Here is an 18,661-nt window from a genome sequence, read left to right on the forward strand (position 1 = left end):
CCGTTTTTTTTTTTTTGTTTGTTTGTTTTTGGTTTTTTTTTGCCATACTTTACAGCGATATATATTGCTTGGAAGAACAAAGGCCAGAAAGTTAAATAACTTACAAATTTGCTAGTTAAAATTGGGGGGCATGAGGGCAGGAGTGTCTGTGGAATCTGTTGCTTGGCAACTTTTGAGGAGCCCAGTCAATTACCTCTTGCCACTAAAAGGAAATTAACTCCTCGTAATGCAGAGGGCCTGAAAAGTCACCCAGAGCAGGCCATCCGTAGCCATGTCGCACTTTCTCTACTTGACTCCACAAGTCCTTCTGCCCTTTAGCCCTCTTACTTCTCAGGAGTTTGACCTGATCAGACGCAAGGCTGGAGCATCTTGGCAGAAGGAAATGAAATGGTCAGATTCTTCTCTGACAACCTACAAGGGCAGTTACCGGAGGAAAGAACTGGATAAATTCGCAAGCGGCCAATTTTGTTCGGAAGCAGGAAAGCAGAGGCCTGAGTGTCGCCAGTAAGATTTCTTTGTAATTTGCACCTGAATATGTCACTACAATAGACAAGAATACTGTTAGAAAAAGAGGGTATTGTAAACCCGGGAGAAACTTCTGCATATTTTCCTGCTGTAAATGTCAGTGGGGAGAAGAGCCTAAATGTCAGTTATCAGCTGAAATGATGATTGTCTTCAGCTTAGTGCTTGTAAAATTATTACTATGTACTCTTGAAAACATAAAAGTATAAGTATTTTATTAAACTGTAGACAGTGTCCTGTGCTCAGCAAAGAGGTGCTTAGTTCTACCACTTTTAGCTGAGAATTCCCCCAGAGCAGGAAGAAAGTTGACTAATCCTCCTTTGCTCTCCACTTGCTAACGTCTACCAGTAATTGCAGTGTTGAGGGCCCAAAACACAGTTTCCAAATGTTTGCTATAAATCAAGCCCTATGTTGAGGCCCACAAATAAATAAATAAATAAATAAATAAATAAATAAATAAATAAATAGAAGTATATTCAGTTTAATATGGTAACTGAAACCACAGAGATTAGTAACTAGCACATGGGAGGGAGATGCTATCAGTGAGGGGCTGTTGCGAGAAAGATCTCAGTGAAGCAGGTTTCCGCTGAGCTGGTCTGGAAAGTGGGGAAAGCATTTGCTAGAGGGAAGGTGGCAGAGGGTAAGGAGTGTTCAATCCCCAGTGTAATCAGAGCTGCAGGAAACGCACATGGACATGTGGGAAAACACGAGGACTCATGATGAAAGATGACCCTCTGTGTGTTGTCAGCTCTCTTGTCCAAATTCTGGAAATCTATTTGAAAAATCAGTTGGGTTATTGGCTCGGACTTGAGATGTGAGGACTCACTCACATAATCCCCTAATAAATATTAGTGATATTGCCGTCCAGGGCTCTTCAAATGATCAAAACAACGCTTAAAGCTCAGATGTCTCAGAAATGCTTTCTGATTGGGGTCCTTGTCTGGTTTATTCCACAGTCTCTGCGTCTCTAATACGGTAGCTCTCAAGTATGTTAATACTTCAATTAATTTGGGAAGCACCTTGACTAACTATGAATTTCAAGGCATCTCTTGGCTAGATTAGGGAATCTTTTTAGTACTGCTGGGGTCCTCTCTGAAAATAAGTAGTTTGAAAGCTGGTATCAGAATAGGAGAGAAATAGTTAATAAATAGAAAAAAATGCAGAAGTAGCTGGTGAAAATGTCCAGAACTTGGAACTTCTTTCTTATTGAGAGTGAGATCATTATGTAAATCATTCCAACCAAGGTGCCCTGTGACATTGCACACCACAAAGAACACAAGCTCACGAGGTTTATTTGTTTTTGGAACCTCAGAAATGTAAATATATCCTTTGCAGCATGGCTGCTTATTCTGTTACAGGCTAAGCCACGGCAAGGTTATGAATGAAGATGGAGGGCAGATTCAGCTCATTTGGGAAAGTGCTGGTTATAATTTAAATTTGCTTTTTTTTTTTTTTTTTTTTTTTTTTTTTTATCTTTCTCTTGGTTAATTTTAGACCCAAAGACAAATGTCTTAAGTTAGGAGCAAAAGCTGTTTGATTAAAATTTGGGAAGGCCGTGAAGAGACATTTTTACACTGCTATAAAATCAAATGGTCCAAGGGGGATTACTGAATAAAATATGAAGTGACTGATCATTTAAAATGTCAGGTCAGGAATATATTAAAGTATACAATACATAATACTTTATTTCTTTCATCACATACATTGAATACCCATATTGTGCAAGAAGGAGGAAAGGTGGTCATTTGGTTCTGAACCAGTTTTTACAGCAAATATGTAAAATTCATAACCATGCAGGGGGAAAAATAGCTCCTGCTTTTTGGGAGCATGGAGGTGAGTGTGGTACAAAACTTATGCTGCTATGGAATATTGGTATGGATTCTAGTTGTCTGCTGAGGTTAAAATGAGGGAAAAGTTGCCTTTTGGAATTCCTAAGACAAAAGGATGGCACCAGGATCAATTTTTAGGCCTTGATGCTTTTTTATTAAATTATTCATTTATTCATTCATAAATCAAATATTCTTTAAGATCCTACATTTGTGTATGGTCTTTTAGGCTGGATGCTGGGGCTGGGGCTGGGGCTGTGATGACAACATCCATGGCCCTTGTCTTCATGGAGTTTACAGTCTGGTGAGGGAGCACCCACCAGGTAAACACACCGCATGTGCTTTGAGGGAAAAGAATGGGGACATTGGTTAAAAATAGAAGAGGGGCCGAAACCAGTTTGGCTCAGTGGATAGAGCATCGGCCTGCCGACTGAAAGGTCCCAGGTTCAATTCCAGTCAAGGGCATGTACCTTGGTTGAGGGCACATCCCCTGTGGTGGGTGTGCAAGAGGCAGCTGATCGATATTTCCCTCTCATTGATGTTTCTAACTCTCTATCCCTCTATCTTCCTCTCTGTAAAAACTCAATAAAAATATATTTTTTTAAAAAATAGAAGAGGGGTGGCAGTTTCTCACAAAACCGCACAGGCGCACTGTAAGATCTGGCAGTCTTGCTCCTAGGCATTTACTTCGCTGATTTGTAAAATTCTGTCTGCACAAAACCCTACACTTGCATGTTTATAGAACCTTAAGAACATTATGCTAAAGGAAAGAACCAGACACAGAAGACAAATTTCGTATGCTTCTACTTGTAGGAGGGACCTAGAGGAGGCACATGCATATAGACAGAAAGTAGAATACAGGTCACCAGGGGCTGCTGGAAAGGAGGGAACAGGAAATTATCATTCAAGGGGCACAGAGTTTCGGTTGAGGATGATGAAAAAGTTCTGCAGATGGTAGTAGTAATGGTTGCACAACACTGCGAATGTGCTTAATGCCACTAAATTGTACATTTAAAGGTGGCTAAAATGGTAAGTTTTATGTTATGTTCATTTTATAATAATAATAATAATAGTAATAATAATAATAATAATAATAACTTGTGAAAAACAGGACTTCCAGAATGTAATCCTCCATAAAAGCAGAAAAACTTTGGAAAAAATATTGTCAAAATCATCTCTTTCAAAATTAACCAAAATGGTCACGGACAACGGGAGGGTGGGGGAATACGTGGCGAAGTGTTTGGGATGGGGATGGGGGGATGAGGACAATTATGTGATACCATAATCAATAAAGAAATTTAAAAAGATTAACCAAAGGTGTGCAACAATCTGAGGACTGTTTTCAAGGAAATCTGCAAAACTTTGGTAAAAACAGCAGGGATTTTGGCATAGAAACTTGACCACTCTCATCCCCTTAATAGTTCTTGAGAATAATGGTTCCTACACATGTTTGATCATGAGAATGATCTATTTGTTGAAAATGATGACTTTTAAGCCACTCCCTTTAGAAATTCTGATTATGAGGCACCAGTGAACCTGTGTAACAAAAGTCAAACTTGGGTTGACCTAAGAGGAATGCAGGATTATGGTTGGGAGTGTGGAAAGGGGATGAGAGGAAGCAAAAGTTTCAGAAATTAAATGAAAAGATGAGTGGGAATCCCTTTTCAGTCCATAGGCTGTGACTTATAAATCCATAAACTTACAACTTGTTTCTTCTATTTGCTTTCTTCAGGATATCATTGCCAAGGGCCTCTGCCTACGGTCCCAAACTCGGCAGGGATGGTCCCCAAGACACTGCAGGTGGTAAAGGTAGGTGCAGCCCATCAGTCTGAGCAGAGCCTGGGACAGGGCTGCTCTCATTGTAACTTCTAGGTTCTTGATTTGAGTCCATGTGGTTTCCATTTGCTGATGACAGACAAGGTGTCTTCAGAAGGAAAACGAATGTATTCTACTCTGGGTCTGTCACTCTTAAAACAATGGCAGTTACTTTAGGGAAACCTTTTCCTCCTCCAATTAGTCCCCAAATGTAACTGTGCCAGAGCATGGAGCTCTAGGTAATGTAATCTGAGCTTTCCTGGCTGCATCAGAGAACGGAAAAGAGAAACCAAAGCTATACACCACCAGCTAGTAAATGATATTTGCTCATTTATAACCACCTCCACCCTATCTTAGTTAAATTAGGGTAATGCTGGCTGCTGTAATAGGTAAACCTCCAAATTCCAGGGACTAAAACAAGAAAATATATTGTTTTCTTTACTTAAAGGCAAATGTGGAGGTTTTGCAGGCAGATCTTCCACGTGGTGATTTGAGGGTACAGACTTCATTCATCTTGGGGTCCCACCATCCCCTGGGGCCCCAGAGTCCTTTGTCTCTCGCTGGCAGGTAGAAGTGGCATGCATCTCTCACTCACACTCCAATGGGACAAGTAGTCAGCGGCTCATCCTAGATGCCAAGGACTTCAGAAATGGATTCCTCCCTCGGCAGCGCCTCCTGATACCAGCTACACACACCGCACAGAAACAGCTGGCCATCCCGCTACACACTCTGATTCTGAGGAAGAGGCTTTTCTCATATAGCTTCCGTCTCTCAGGGTTACATCTTTGAAGGTTTAATAAGACTAAAGTCATTTCAAATGAGGATTGTGTAGCACTTTAGGAAATTTTCTGGAAATATATATATATATATATATATATATATATATATATATATATATTTTTTTTTTTTTTTTTTTTTTTTTTTTTTGCTGTAGTATTTAAAGCTTGAAGAGGTATGTGTGTGCTGGGAGAGGTGAGAGTGTGAAAGAGCTACCCTGCAGCCTATGGGGTTTTCTCAAGTAATGGAGATGAAGGTTTATAGTGGCTGCCTGGGATGGCTATTGTTCTGCTGGCTTTCCTAATGAGATGGGACTTTAGGAGACTAGCATGTTTGAGATGGGTTTTATGCATTCCTCTGTGGTTTGTTGAGGCAAAAAAAAAAAAAAAAAAAAAAAAAGAAAGGACAGGACAGCTAACCATTTGTGCAGTTGTTAAAATCAGGAAAGACTTACTTCCTCCCCTTTGCGGTAATGAACATAAAATTGGAACACACTACATCGTTGAGAGACAAGACTGAGCTGGGGTCCAGGAAATTAAACAGCCCGGTCACATCATTCATTGTAAGCCGAGGTGACAGCGCATCTGATCCGAGTAGCGCCAAGTACAATCCTATTACATTTATATTCTATTTGTGCCCTTCAGAATTCTGATTAACCTGCTGATCACCTGAGCCCTGGGAACTGAGTCCCACAGTCAGATGGGGGAAGGAGGAGAGTATTAGAAGGGTAGTCACACAAGCAGTAATTTACCACTCTATGACAGGAATGACTTCGTTTTCCTCTCCTCTCCCGATTTTATGGTGAAGTGTTGGTAGGAGGAAATGACATAAGTGTATATATTCATAATGGTGACTTCTTAATAGATTTCTCCCATATCACTTTTTTCACTCTCTTCAAATGGTCATTTTGACTTAAATGATAGCTACAGCAGGTCCTGAAATAATGTTTCGGTCAATGTCGTTTCCTTATAACGTTGATGAGATGCTGCAGGAACTTACTCTTGCTTATATGAATCAGCCTTCAGCAAACTTGGTTTTGTTATACATCGTTTTACTTAAAGGTTCAGACCCTATATCCACAGACTTAAGTGAGGACTTACTGTACTCGTTTCATTAAGAGGTGACCATGTATCAAGGCAGAATTATGTCATTTGGCCACAAGATAACTTCTCCTTGTGCTTCTTTTGTTTGTTTCCTTTCTTTAAAAAAAAAAACAAAAAACCACATTTTTATTGATTTCAGAGAAGAAGGGAAAAGGAGAGAGAGAGAGAAACATCCATGATGAAAGAGAATCATTGATTGGTTACCTCCTATATTCCAACCACTGAGGGCTGAGCCTACAACCCAGGCATGTGCCCTGATCAGGAATCTAACCATGATCTCCTGGTTCATAGGTCAATGCTCAACCACTGAGTCACACTGGCTGGGCTCCTTGACCTTCTTTTCAATTTTCATTGTTTAATGTTTGGATGATCAACTTGAATCTAATGAAAGGAGTTAAAGCATGAAGCCAAGGGTCAAATTATCAATACAGGCCAACTTTATAAATCTGCTAACCACTGGTGGAAAGTGGTCTGTTGCTGGTCTCTTTGTAGAAATGTTTCTATTCCTATAGATATGCAAATCAGATGAGCAGGGCTTATGTTTGATTCTCGAGGTTATCATAGCAAAAAGTTCTCAAATTCCTTCTCACAACTGCCTTCCAGACAATCAGTAATATTTGTTCTGCCTCCATGAAGGTGGCTTTCCTTTTGCATCCCATCGATTTCTTTCCAGTTTTTTTTTATTTGTTTGTGGCTTTCCCCTCCTATGGCCCCAGCACATGCTCATCTCTTATATTCAAAGAAGAATGAAGCCATAGCTAATAACGATAAAAACCAAGTGTCGTAAAACTGTAGTACAACAAACAGAAATTGATAAACCATTCAACTTTCCATTTACACTATTGCAAAAATAGATTCTAGCAAATTGTGTTCGCTTCCAAAGCTTCTCTCCAGCAGGAGCAATTTATGAAGAGCGCGGCTCAATGCAGGCTGTGGCGGAGCTGGGGCAGCACTCACTGGCCCACCCCGTCTCTTCTCTTGTGCGTAGCGCTATCCCTGTGTCTCACGCCAGCACCCCGCTCAGACGAGCCCTGTTTTCCCTTGCAAAGGGGATACATGGGCCTCTTTTATTCTTGTGGGTCCAGGAGATGTAGTATGTGCCGGGGAAGAGGTTTGAAATCGTATGACAATACGTGTAAGATCTCCTTGGGAGAGTCCCTGACTACAGGTAACCAAGGGTCTGAAGCAGCTCCCTGGAGCTGTTTTCTCGGCATATACCCTTTTACAAGGATGACAGTGATAGGAGGATGTGGACGAGAACCAAGCAAGATTCTAGGAGGCAGCATCAATATGGTTTGCATTGTCACTTCAAGAGCATTTGTGTCCATTTCTAATATCCCTTTCCTTCCCTCCCTTTATCCCCACTCTTTATTTCTCTGTGGAGCCTTCTCCAAACCTCGAAAGCCTTCTCAAAGCAAAAAGAGCTCGCCAGACCACCCCGGAAATTATGCCTTCACACAGGGGGATCTTAAGGCCTGGCCACGTCCATGTGGCTTCTGTGTGTCCTGTTGCACTTGCCATCAACCCTTACTCCTCAGCACGGCCTTGCAGGCCTTTGGGGAATGTGACCTGCCGACCTTCCCAGGCTCATGTTGCGCCTTTCCTCCCTTCTACTCACTCTGTTCCAGTTCCGGTTCCAGTGGCTTCTTTTAATAACTTGAAAATGAAGCCTAAAAGTGGGGTCACCAGGAAAGACTCACCTCTTCCACAGAGACCAGGGAAGACCCCAAATGGACGCTTCCCCCCAAAACAGAAACCTAGCTGTCATCCATCTGTGTGTGTGTGTGTGTGTGTGTGTGTGTGTGTGTGTGTGACTCCACACTGTCAGCTGAGTTGTTTCTCCCTTGAGGCTCCACACTTCCCACTCCCACCACATGCCGGGGGTCAGGGACATTCCTGCCCTTTCTCCGCCACCTCCCACACCCGCTGCCTGGTGGGCACTGACTGTGCCACCTCCTCTGGCCCAGGCCTTCCCAGTGCGCTCTGGTGAGGGCAGAAGAGAACTCTCCAGGCTTCGGCATGTGTGCCTTCGCTGTCTGTTCCCAGGGCCACACTGGTTTGCCTTCCACTGCTCACCGAGGAAAGCTGCTCCTGTGGGATGACTGTGGACGAGGGAGGCCAGATGGGCCAGTGCCCTCACGGGATCGTGTCCTCATCCCTCCCCCTCCCACCCCTCCCTCCTACTGACACGCATCGTGGCCGGCCGGGCTATGCAGCGAGGGAACAAGGTGACTTAGAATAAGCCCCACTCGCCCTGGGGTTCCCACTGTCACTGCTGGCGTGGGGGCTGTCACAGCGGAGGGACCTTCGGATGCTGGCTTCAGTTTGTTTTCTGACTAATGTGCCTGCCTTGCTGTGGGAAGTGCATATATTTCTTTTAAACAACAGGAAAAAAAAAATGAAAGCTCCCACTGGCCACCAGTACATCTAGAAATCCTGATAAACAGCCTGAGACGGAGGTCCTCACCCCGTTAAAGTGACAGGTATGCCGGATGACCGCCAGCAGGCTCCGGAGAATTCCAGAAGCAACCCCTCAACCCCCCGACCCAGGAATACCAACCTCCCTCTCAGGGGTTGGGAACTTGGTTTTGCAATCTCTATTTTGAATTAGGGGAAACCATCTAATAAATGGTTAAATGTGTTTGCCAGAAAATATCCAAGTCTAAGGCAACATTCCCAAATCCCCTGCAGAGACTGGACACAAGGGGACACTGGCAGCCGAGCCTGTTGTTAAGAAGGTCACCAGATGCCATCTGTTCCCGTGAGCGCGTTACTGTTCAAGCATCACTTCTGCTAGGGAGGTGGCTGCGTGTGCTTTGCATGTGAACTTTCTCTTTAAAAAAAAAAATAATTTAGTTTTGCCATATCTTTTATAATCGAAGATGAGCATCTTAAAAAAAAAAAAAAATTCTTACTGTAGAAAGTATTACATATGGCCCCTTCCCCGGGCACTTGAGGGAGCGCCGAGGTGGGCAGCACAGTGACTTCAGTGGGCTTGTGTGAACAGGTCCTGTGTCTGCCTACGGGGTGGGCTGGGGTGAGGTGGGGAGAAGAGGAAGAGAAGGCAAAAGCATTGTTTTGGGTCCGTCCTTGGTTATGGCTCACATGTAATCGGGATGTTGCTGGCCGGTCCTCCTAATCTTTTCCTGCCTTGCTTTAGCCATCTGTAAAATATAATAGCACCTCTTCTTTTCCTGTCATTGTGAAATTAAGGCCGATGAATGAATGCCTTACTCTTTTACACACAACTTAAATATTTTTTTTAACCCATAGGGAAGTTGAAGGAATAATACAAAGAGATTTACCTACTCTCACCTAGGTTTACCAGTTGTGAGCATTTTGCCAAATTTGTTTATATGGATTTTTATCTCAGTCTCTCTCTATTGATGCTTGTATAGACTTCTTTGCTGAACTATTGGGAGTGAGTTACAGACATAAAAACAGGATGTCCCTCAATACTCCAGCCTCCTAAGAGTAACAATGTTCTCTTACAGAACAATAATACTGTTATCACCCTTAAGAAATTCCATTCCATATTGCAGAAAACTTTTTTAAAACCCTAATATACAGATTACTTAATGCTTTATTCTTTGAAATCTATCAGAGAAGATTTTCTGTGTCTCCCCAATGGTTACCAGTTCTATGTCCAAGGCACCTTCTGGTTCTAAGGCAGTTTAAAACATCGGGTGAAAGCTCTGGGCCCTTACCTTCAGAAAAATATCTATAAGGACAATGTGCAAGCCAACAAAGCACACACCTTGGATTCCTCTGGGTGGCCATGGACTCTAGGTTAAGTGTTGATAATCTTTTATCTAAAGTCTCCTCTTCTGTGTACGTACAATGTAAGACCACATATTCAGAAAGATAAGAATATAGTTTGTCTTCACTTTCCAGCATTATGTTCTGTGTTCATGAGGCTCCATTTCAAGAAACTCAAAATTTCAAGGAACTCAGATAAGGGTAGGTAGGAGGTCATATTATCCCCAATCTGTGAAACAGAAACAGAATCTCAAATACAGCTGCGAGCTGTACTGTGACAGACACCCAGGAGGTGGACTAGCTGGTTAGAAAACCTAGAAGAATACTTCCAGACTTGGGCTTCTCCGATTCTGGAAGAGCCATGGTCACCAAGCACACTTGCTTTCCTGACAACTTTCTTTAAAAAACCAAATACATGTAGCATCCCATCAGGGCCTAATGTATTGAAGGGCCTAATACATAAAGGTGGACTATGTTGGCAGTTACTAACACTCTTGTTTTTATCCACAAAATCGCCCAGTTTGGTTACAGTTTTAAGACGAGGAAGTGGAAGCAGGGATGTAGATACACACTAGCGAACTGGGATAACATTAAATGTCCTTATTGAAAAGGCTAGCTGGAACTGCCAAGGTCAAGTTGCACTGTGGGCTCTATTTTATCAACTGTGCACTCACAAGGAAAAAAAAAATCATTAGCTAACCATACTTCAACATATGTGAGCTTGCTGGTGTTCCTTCCTCTTCATAAACAGAGAAAATGAGAGACATTTCTAGCTCAGTTAGTAAAATGACCAAGCTGGCCAAAAGATGGTCATAAATGTGTAAATCCCACATGCAAAGGTTTAGCAAAAAAAAAAAAATCAAAAAAAAAAAATCTAATGTCTCTCTCTCCTCCATAATCTACCAAATGCCTCAATATTATGATGGGGGCATTGCCTTCCCCTGATCACCCTGTGGGCTCCCGGACTGTGAGAGGGGGCAGGCCAGGCTGAGAGACCCTCCCCCGCTCCAGTGCATGAAACCAGGCCTCTAGTTTTAAAATAAAATCGAAATGTGTACCATACCACCCTGGCTGAGTAGCTCAGTTGGTTGGAGCATTATCCCAATAACATCAAGGTTGAAGGTTTGATCCAGGTCAGGGCATATATAAGAATCAACCAATGAATGCATGAATAAGTGGAACAATAAATCTCTCTCTCTCTCTCTCTCTCTCTCTCTCTCTCTCTCTCTCTCACACACACACACACACACACACACACACAAAACAAATAAGTTTAAAAATCAAAAGAAATGTGTATTATTCAAAAAATGTTTTACACCCCTCCCACCAAAAGCTCCAGAATTTTTACTATAAATTAACTCTTAGTCACAATTTCATCATACCCGACTCTTACTTTTCTGTTGCTTATATTCTAAAAGGAAATAAGTGATGTGTGTACAGCTTGTTGGTATAGCCCACTTGGGAGAGTAGGACATTTTATGTTCTAACACTGGGTTTAAGCCCGGCTTTTCCTCTTTGTTTGCATGCAGGACTATTCCCTCAGATAACCAGTTCCTTTCAAAAGCCACTTGATGTCAAGCACAGAGTGGTAAGTCCAACATTCCTCAATGATGGTTTACTGGTAGAGAGCTTAACCGATGGCACACCATTGCTCCTAGGGGAAATGCAGGGTCAGGTTCCCATGAGCCTCTGCTCACAACATTGTCATTAACTGAGCAATACATAAATTTGTCTTATGTGTGTTTCTCTGCAAAGACACCTTATTGAATATATACAGTATTGTTGATTCACTGACATTGAACATACAGCCTCCAGGGCTATAATTCATGCCTAAGTGAAGATTATATAACACGTATTTTCTCTGTTAGGCACATCACAGCCTTCTTGTGCTGAGGACTCTAGACAGCACTGAGTGGGGGGCAGTTTAAACAAATAAATCAAGAACAAAAGGTGTAAAAATTTAGAAAATAGGGCACTAAGTAGATCCCAACAAGAACACTTGTTTACAGCATGAGAGCTGCAGTAAGAGGGGAACATGTGTCCTGTTGTCCGACCTTGACTGAGAAGGTGTGTGTCAAGTGACTCAAATTGTTTGCCCCTCTGTGCATGTCCTTGAAAAACCTCAAAAGTGCTGGAGTATTAACTTGGGGTAACAAATACATTTTAATGAACAGGCAAACTCGAAAATATGAAATCCATGAATAGTAAGCATTGATGGTATTCATTTCCTCTGCCCATTTTCCTATTAGGATGTTTAGCTCTTCTTATTGATTTGTATAAGCTATTTGCATATTGGGATAGGACTCTTCAGCCAATCCTATTTTATAAATAATTTGCCCAATTTTGTCTTTCCCTTTTACTGTTAGTGTCTGTTATTATAATGGCTTTTGGCAACAGTACCAAAGAGCCTTTTGAATGGGGAGGACAATGCTGGAAAAGGACTTTTGTTACATTTCTATGGTTGGGAAAGTGATGGCTAGTTTATTTTTATCTCTCTTCTTCACAGGCACACCAGATTCTGTTTCGTGATCTTTCTGCAGCGCCTCCAAATTGTAAGTCCTACCCTAAACCATTACATTATAGCAATGCCCTGCCTTTATTTTATTATCTTTTAAATATACTTTCATGTACATTTTGCCAAGATTCACCAATTCTTTTTTTAATTCTTTATTTAAAAAATGTTTTTTTTATTGATTTTAGAGAGGAAAGAAGAGGGAGAGATAGAAACATCAATGATGAGAGAGAATCATTGACGGGCTGCCTCCTGCACACCCCACCCTAGGGAATCAAGCCCGCAAATTGGGTAATGTGTCCTAACCAGGAATTGAACCATGACCTCCTAGTTCGTAGGTCGATGCTCACCACTGAGCCACGCTGGCCAGTCTGCCTTTATTTTAATTATGATCTTCATCTGATATTTTTTCATCCCTTTTTGAGTCTGAGGCTGCTTAAGGTCTTTTGCATTTCTGCCTCCTCCCTCCAGTCACCACGTGTGACTTCATTGTCCCTCTCCTGTCAATACGGACGGGACGATGCAGCTCTGGAAAAGAGCCAACATGAGAAGGTGGTGGTGGTGGCAGAGGTGGGGTGAGGTAAGAGTGTAGGGGAGGATTTGGAACAATTGATTTTAAAAGGTTCAGGAAAGCCAGTAAACTTCATTTGTTCATAATCTTGGAGCGTCTGTTTACCACAACCACTTACCCCTGGCTGTCTGTGTCTCCACGTTAGCTGTGAGGACGAAAAAACCAGCACCAGAGAACCTGGTGAAGGCCCGTCAACAAAGGACAGACTTCCTGCTGAGATGTGTAAGAATCTTTTTACCTCTCACCCAACAGAGGCTCCCCAGGGTAGTGCCAGTGGGGGTGCCTGTTGGTGTGGCAGTGCGGGTTTAGTGTGTGTGTGCTTAGCATTGGAGTAAGGGTAATCCCTAATTTATATTCAAGTGACAAAGGCATGTAGACTGTTCTGAGAAGCTGTCTGCCTTAAAGCACTCTGAACATTTTTCGTCTCCAGCTCTCCAGTGGGAAGCAGACTGCAAAGGGGATTGCAGTTTCTCTTGTACTGTCCAGATTTCCCCCTGGCATTGGCTGGGTCCTGCCTCTTGCGAACAAGGCATTACGTTCTCAGACTGTCCTTCCCTCTGGGGTCCCACATGGGTGCCTTGCATCTGGGGCACACTCTTTTCATGTGGCTGTTCTGGCACCCAGCAACTACTGTCCCCATGCCTTCTGACATGGCCTTCCAGAGCAGAGGATGCTCTGTCTTGCCTGATCAGACTTTCTCAAAGCCCAATAATTATTTTAAAAAATTTAAATTCTTTATCGTTTAAAGTTTTACATAAGTCTCCTTTTTCCTGGCCTCTTCCCGGCTACCCCTACTCCCCAGCATAAGCCCTCACCCCGCCCCCCAATCTGTGTCCATTGGTTATGCTCATATGCATGCATACAAGTCCTTTGGTTGATCTCTTATACCTTCACCTCCCACCTTCCCTCATAGGTTGGACAGTCTATTTGATACTTCTATGTCTCTGGATCTGTTTTTGATCATCAGTTTATGTTGTTCATTATATTCCACAAATGAGTGAGATCATGAGATTTATCTTTCTCTGACTGGCTTATTTCACTTAGTATAATGCTCTCCAGTTCCATCCATGCTGTTGCAAATGGTAAGAATTCCTTCTTTTTCACAGCAGTGCAGTATTCTATTGTGTAGATGTAACACAATTTTCTAATCCAGTCATCTGCTGATGGGCACTTAGGCTGTTTCCAAATCTTAGCTATTGTAAATTGTGCTGCTAGGAACATAGGGGTGCCTATATCCTTTCTGATTGGTGTTTCTGGTTCTTGGGATATAGTCCCAGAAGTGGGTTTACTGGGTCAAATGTAGTAATTTTTTTTTTTTAGAAAACGCCATACTGTTTTCCATCGTGGCTGCACCAATCTACATTCCCATAAGCAGTGCAAAAAGTTCCTTTTCTCTGCATCCTCACCAGCACTTGTTGTTTGCGATTGGTTGATCACAAACAACATTCTGGCAGGTGTGAGATGGTACCTCACTCTCATTTTGATTTGCATCTCTCAGATAATTAGTGACTTTGAGCATGTTTTCATATGTCTCTCGGCCTTCTGTATGTCTTCTTTTGAAAAGGGTGTATTTAGGTCCTATGCCCATTTTTTTTTATTGGATTGTTTATCTTCCTTTTGTTAAGTTGTATGCGTACCCTATACATTTTTGAGATTAAACCTTTATTGGAGATAGCATTGGCAAATACTAATATGTTCTCTGATACAGTGGGATATATATATATATATATATATATATATTTAGAGAGAGAGAGAGAGAGAGAGGAAGGGAGAGGGATGAATTAGAAACATCAATAAGAGAGAAACATTGATCAGCTGCCTCCTGCACACCCCCTACTGGGGAAGTGCCCGCAACCAAGGTACATGCCCTTGACTGGAATTGAACCTGGGACCCTTCAGTCCAAAGGCCGACACTCCGTCCACCAAGCCAAACTGGTTAGGGGACAGTGGGCTTTCTTGTTATTTTGTTGATGGCTCTTTTTGCTGTGCAAAAGCTTTTTATTTTGATGTGGTCCTATTTGTTTATTTCTCCTTAGTTTCCATTGCTCTATGAGCTGTATCAGTAAAGATATTGCTATGACAAATTGTCTGCTATTTTGCTGCCTATGGCTTCTTCTAGGATTTTTATCCAGTAATTTTTAACAGTATGTTAAAAATGGGACTTTTCTTGTCTTAGAGTTCTGGCAAGTAACCTACTGACTTCACCTCATTTAATATAAACGTTACAACTGCTTTTGCTGTCCTGTTGCTTTTGGCTATTAAGATTTCTCTAAATTAACTTAAAACAACAACAATTCAGCCTTATTCTAAGTAATTAAACAGGATGAGGCAAAAGTAGATCAATACTTGTTCGTATGGAAAATAATACAATAATTAATAAGTAATACTATAAGACAAACTGTGTTTTGCCTACTCATAACTGTAAACCTACTTTTTGTTCCATCCTGTAGTCGCAGTACTCTGGGTTTGGTATGCTAGTTATGTGAATTAGAAGAAAAGAAAACCTAACCATTAAAATAAAAGTGTTACTCAAGAACCACCAGTTCTATAGAGATATCACTCTGGAAAGTGCTGTCTATGGGCATCACTTGCTCATCTGATGAATGTAGCTAATGGGATGGGGTGGGTGGCCCTCCTCGGTTCCCAGGCCTATGGGATGGTGGTCTTCCAGATAGAATGCATTTTTCTTGATTTTTCTGTGGTTGGGCCTGGTAACTTTCCTCTGGAGCATTTCAAGCATGGGAAGGCAGCAAGGTGGCGGGCTGTGGAGGGAGGTACTTGGGGGCATTGAACGCTGGGCAGTCCACTGACCATTACAGTGTGTGGCAGCCAGCCCTCCCTTTGCTGTGGCGTTGGTACATGCCTCGAGGAAGGGTAGATGCTTTCCTGAAAGTATAGTTACTGCTCGCTGGGCCCCTGGGAGTTGCTTGGGAGAATCATTAACTATTGTTAAATAAATAAATCCCTCCTGCTGCATGGAGTTGTACCCGGGCCAAGCAACGCCACTGCCAGCGCCCGCAGCTGTTCTGGGCAACAGTTGCCTTTCTCTTTGAGTTGCTTCCCTGACCCCCTCCCCTAAAGCGAATTCTCTTAATCACAGTACCTCTTTAAAATTCACAATTCCTGACAAATTAGTGACATTACATCCTGCTCTTGTTTTTGTGGTGCAGTAGCAAACTAAAAGTACACACACACACACACACACACACACACACCCCACAATTCATATGAGGGACTTCTTCGGGAAACATTGGGCTTTTAGTTTTTTCCCCCAAAATTTTATTGATTTTTTTTTTTTTTTTTTTTTTTTTTTTTTTTTTTAAGAGAGAGGAAGGGAGAGGGAGAGAGAAACACTGATCGGCGGCTCCTGCACACCATGCACTAGGGATTAGGGATTGAGCCTCAAACCCAGGACATGTGCCCCAACTGGGAATCCAACCAGCAACCCCTCTGTGCATGGAGTGACATCTAACCAATTGAGCCCCACTGGCCAATGGCGGCCTACAGTTCTGGCCAAAAAATAAATCAGGATTTTTTTTACTTACTAGATAAGGAAAATTATGTTTTTTAAATAGATGCTGTGTTTTGGGGGAAGAAAACAACTTTGAGATATAAAAATGCACAGATTCTTGCATCAGCCACAAACAGGGATTGGATGACATTTTCAACCATCATTAACAACATTCTCATTTTAAAGAGTATTTGCTTGGTGTCTAATGCCTTTGATAGGCAACTTCTAAATATTTACAGTTCTGGGCCCAATCTTCAAGAAGTCCATGATGTAAAAGCGAAAGCAGAGAAACTCATCCCACTAGGCAATGTCCACACCAAAGGACGGAGGGAAGACAGGCAAGAATCCTGCTGCTGGAGGATGGTTCAGGGGCAGGAGGGAGCGGTGGGTGGTTGGGTTAGTGGTTCCAGGATGTCTTGGCTGGTTTTCTTTCCTCTTTTCCTCTTATTGACCTGGCCTCACTGACAAGAGACTGGGCAGATGAATTGGGAAGGTTAAAGGAGCTGGAAGAAAGAGCAGGAACAATCCCTACTCCCACTCCTGATTGACCACGTCTGGCCATTGCATTCCCGATTCTGTGCAAAAAAGTAACCTTTGCGGTTGGGCGCGTGCTGACAACCCGGGCCATTTCTCAACAGCCCGGGCAACCTCGAAATTCGTCCAGCAAGCCTGATTCGTCCGAGGATTCGGATGCTGATCAATACTACGTGTACAGCCTGGGGGGACCCTTGTGGTAATTTCGCTGAGTCGGAAACCAAAGCCACAGAGCTGCACGACCAGGACAAACCCTCATGACGGACCTGGAGGTATGAGCCCGCCTTGGACCACCTGGACCTTGGCGGGCTGCCTTCCTCGCATCCATCCCCGGGCTTCAAACTCCCCCATCCCTCACTTCCCCCTTCTCTTTATTGGAAGAGGGGACAGATGTTATCATGACCATTATTATTAAAAATTTCCTTTACTGTAAATGTTGGCACCCCACGTCTCTGCAGGAATCACAGCAATGGTGTCGGGGCTCCTACACAATGGACTACGGCGTCCGGGAGCCCATCCTTCCATGGGGCGCCCGGCGGGCACAGGGGCGTGGGAAGGCGCGTTTGCATCCAGAGCGGAGGCCACATTGTCCTCCAGGCAAGGCGCCTCCACAAGCCAACTGGCTTCAGCCCGTCGGGCAGGCGGGGCGACCCGACCCGAGTCCAGGCGGGAGCGCGAGCCGGGAGAGTAGAGACAACCCCCTTCTCCTCCCCACCCCTTTCCCCCTCTCTCTGCAAGGGTCCTGCTCCCCCAAAGCCCAGCCCACGGCCCGCCCCATCCACGGCTCCGCCCCTCGCCTGGGTCTTCCTCTCCGCCCTCCTCCCCTCGGTTCGCTTCTCCGCTTCGCAGGAGGTCCTCCCCCTTCTCCTCCCTCCACGATGCTCCTCCTCCCTCCACAGCCCTTCTCCCCCTGTGAGCCCCCCAAGATTAAGGTGACCAGAAGTCCCGCTTTTGGCGGGACAGTCCCGCCAAAAGCGGGATGCCTGATCGCCTTACCCGAGATCCGATCCGCCCCCACCCGGTGGAGGTGACTGGCTCGGAGACTCGGGGACCCCCGTTGCTGCTGTCCGGGCAGCTCGGCCCCAGATGCTGCTGCCCCTGGAGGAGAGGCGGGACCACGTGTGACCAGGAAGGTAGCCCCCTCCTGCCTCTTCTGCCCCCCTCCCGCCCCATCCGCTCTCTGCCCCCGCTTCACTGACTCCGGTCACCAAGACCGTCCTGTCCTTCTCACTAGGACTGATGTTGAATAGAAACGATAATTAAAGTCACACCAGCTCCTCCCCTCCCCCCAACAAAACAAAACAACAACAGCAAAACCTGCTAGTGGTTACTTTTGTTCTTTAGCCCAGGTTAGGCAAAATGTATTCCTGGCCAGCCCTCTGACCTCGTTCCCTCCCGGGTCCCTTCGTATGGTTTCCATTAAGCTCGCCAAACCCTGCATTGAAAATGCAGCCCCTGGAGCCACTCAGAACCTCAAGGCAGCGGGGTCAGAGGCTCTCAGGCCTCTGTGCCAGTCCTGTCCCCAGTGATCCTGGTCTTACCTGTAATTGGTATGCTGCACTACTCCGAGAAAATGAGTTCTCCGTGTTAATGGTTATTATTCATTCAGTATTTTTTAATTGTATGCAAGACATCGCTTATTAGAATTCTGTTTAAATTCTAAAAACCTATGTTAACATCTTTTGCAGATGATTTCACAAAATAACCTGGCCACAGAGATTCATTTTGAGC

At 43.7% G+C, this 18,661-nt stretch overlaps 1 protein-coding gene across 1 annotated transcript; it reads left to right on the forward strand.

The window, feature by feature from the left end:
- Positions 1–271: 271 nt before the first annotated feature.
- Positions 272–17,133, forward strand: LOC311623284 (uncharacterized protein C4orf51; the record flags this gene model as incomplete). Its single annotated transcript, XM_084885298.1, has 7 exons — positions 272–504; positions 2,578–2,652; positions 4,081–4,157; positions 11,332–11,390; positions 12,309–12,354; positions 13,031–13,107; positions 17,035–17,133. 7 exons carry the CDS (start codon positions 272–274, stop codon positions 17,131–17,133), a joined length of 666 nt encoding a protein of 221 aa, XP_084741424.1.
- Between the last annotated feature and the right edge of the window lie 1,528 nt (positions 17,134–18,661).

The sequence above is a fragment of the Pipistrellus hanaki genome (assembly GCF_964339955.1).
Source record: "Pipistrellus hanaki genome assembly, chromosome: 5".
Taxonomy (NCBI): Eukaryota; Metazoa; Chordata; class Mammalia; order Chiroptera; family Vespertilionidae; genus Pipistrellus; species Pipistrellus hanaki.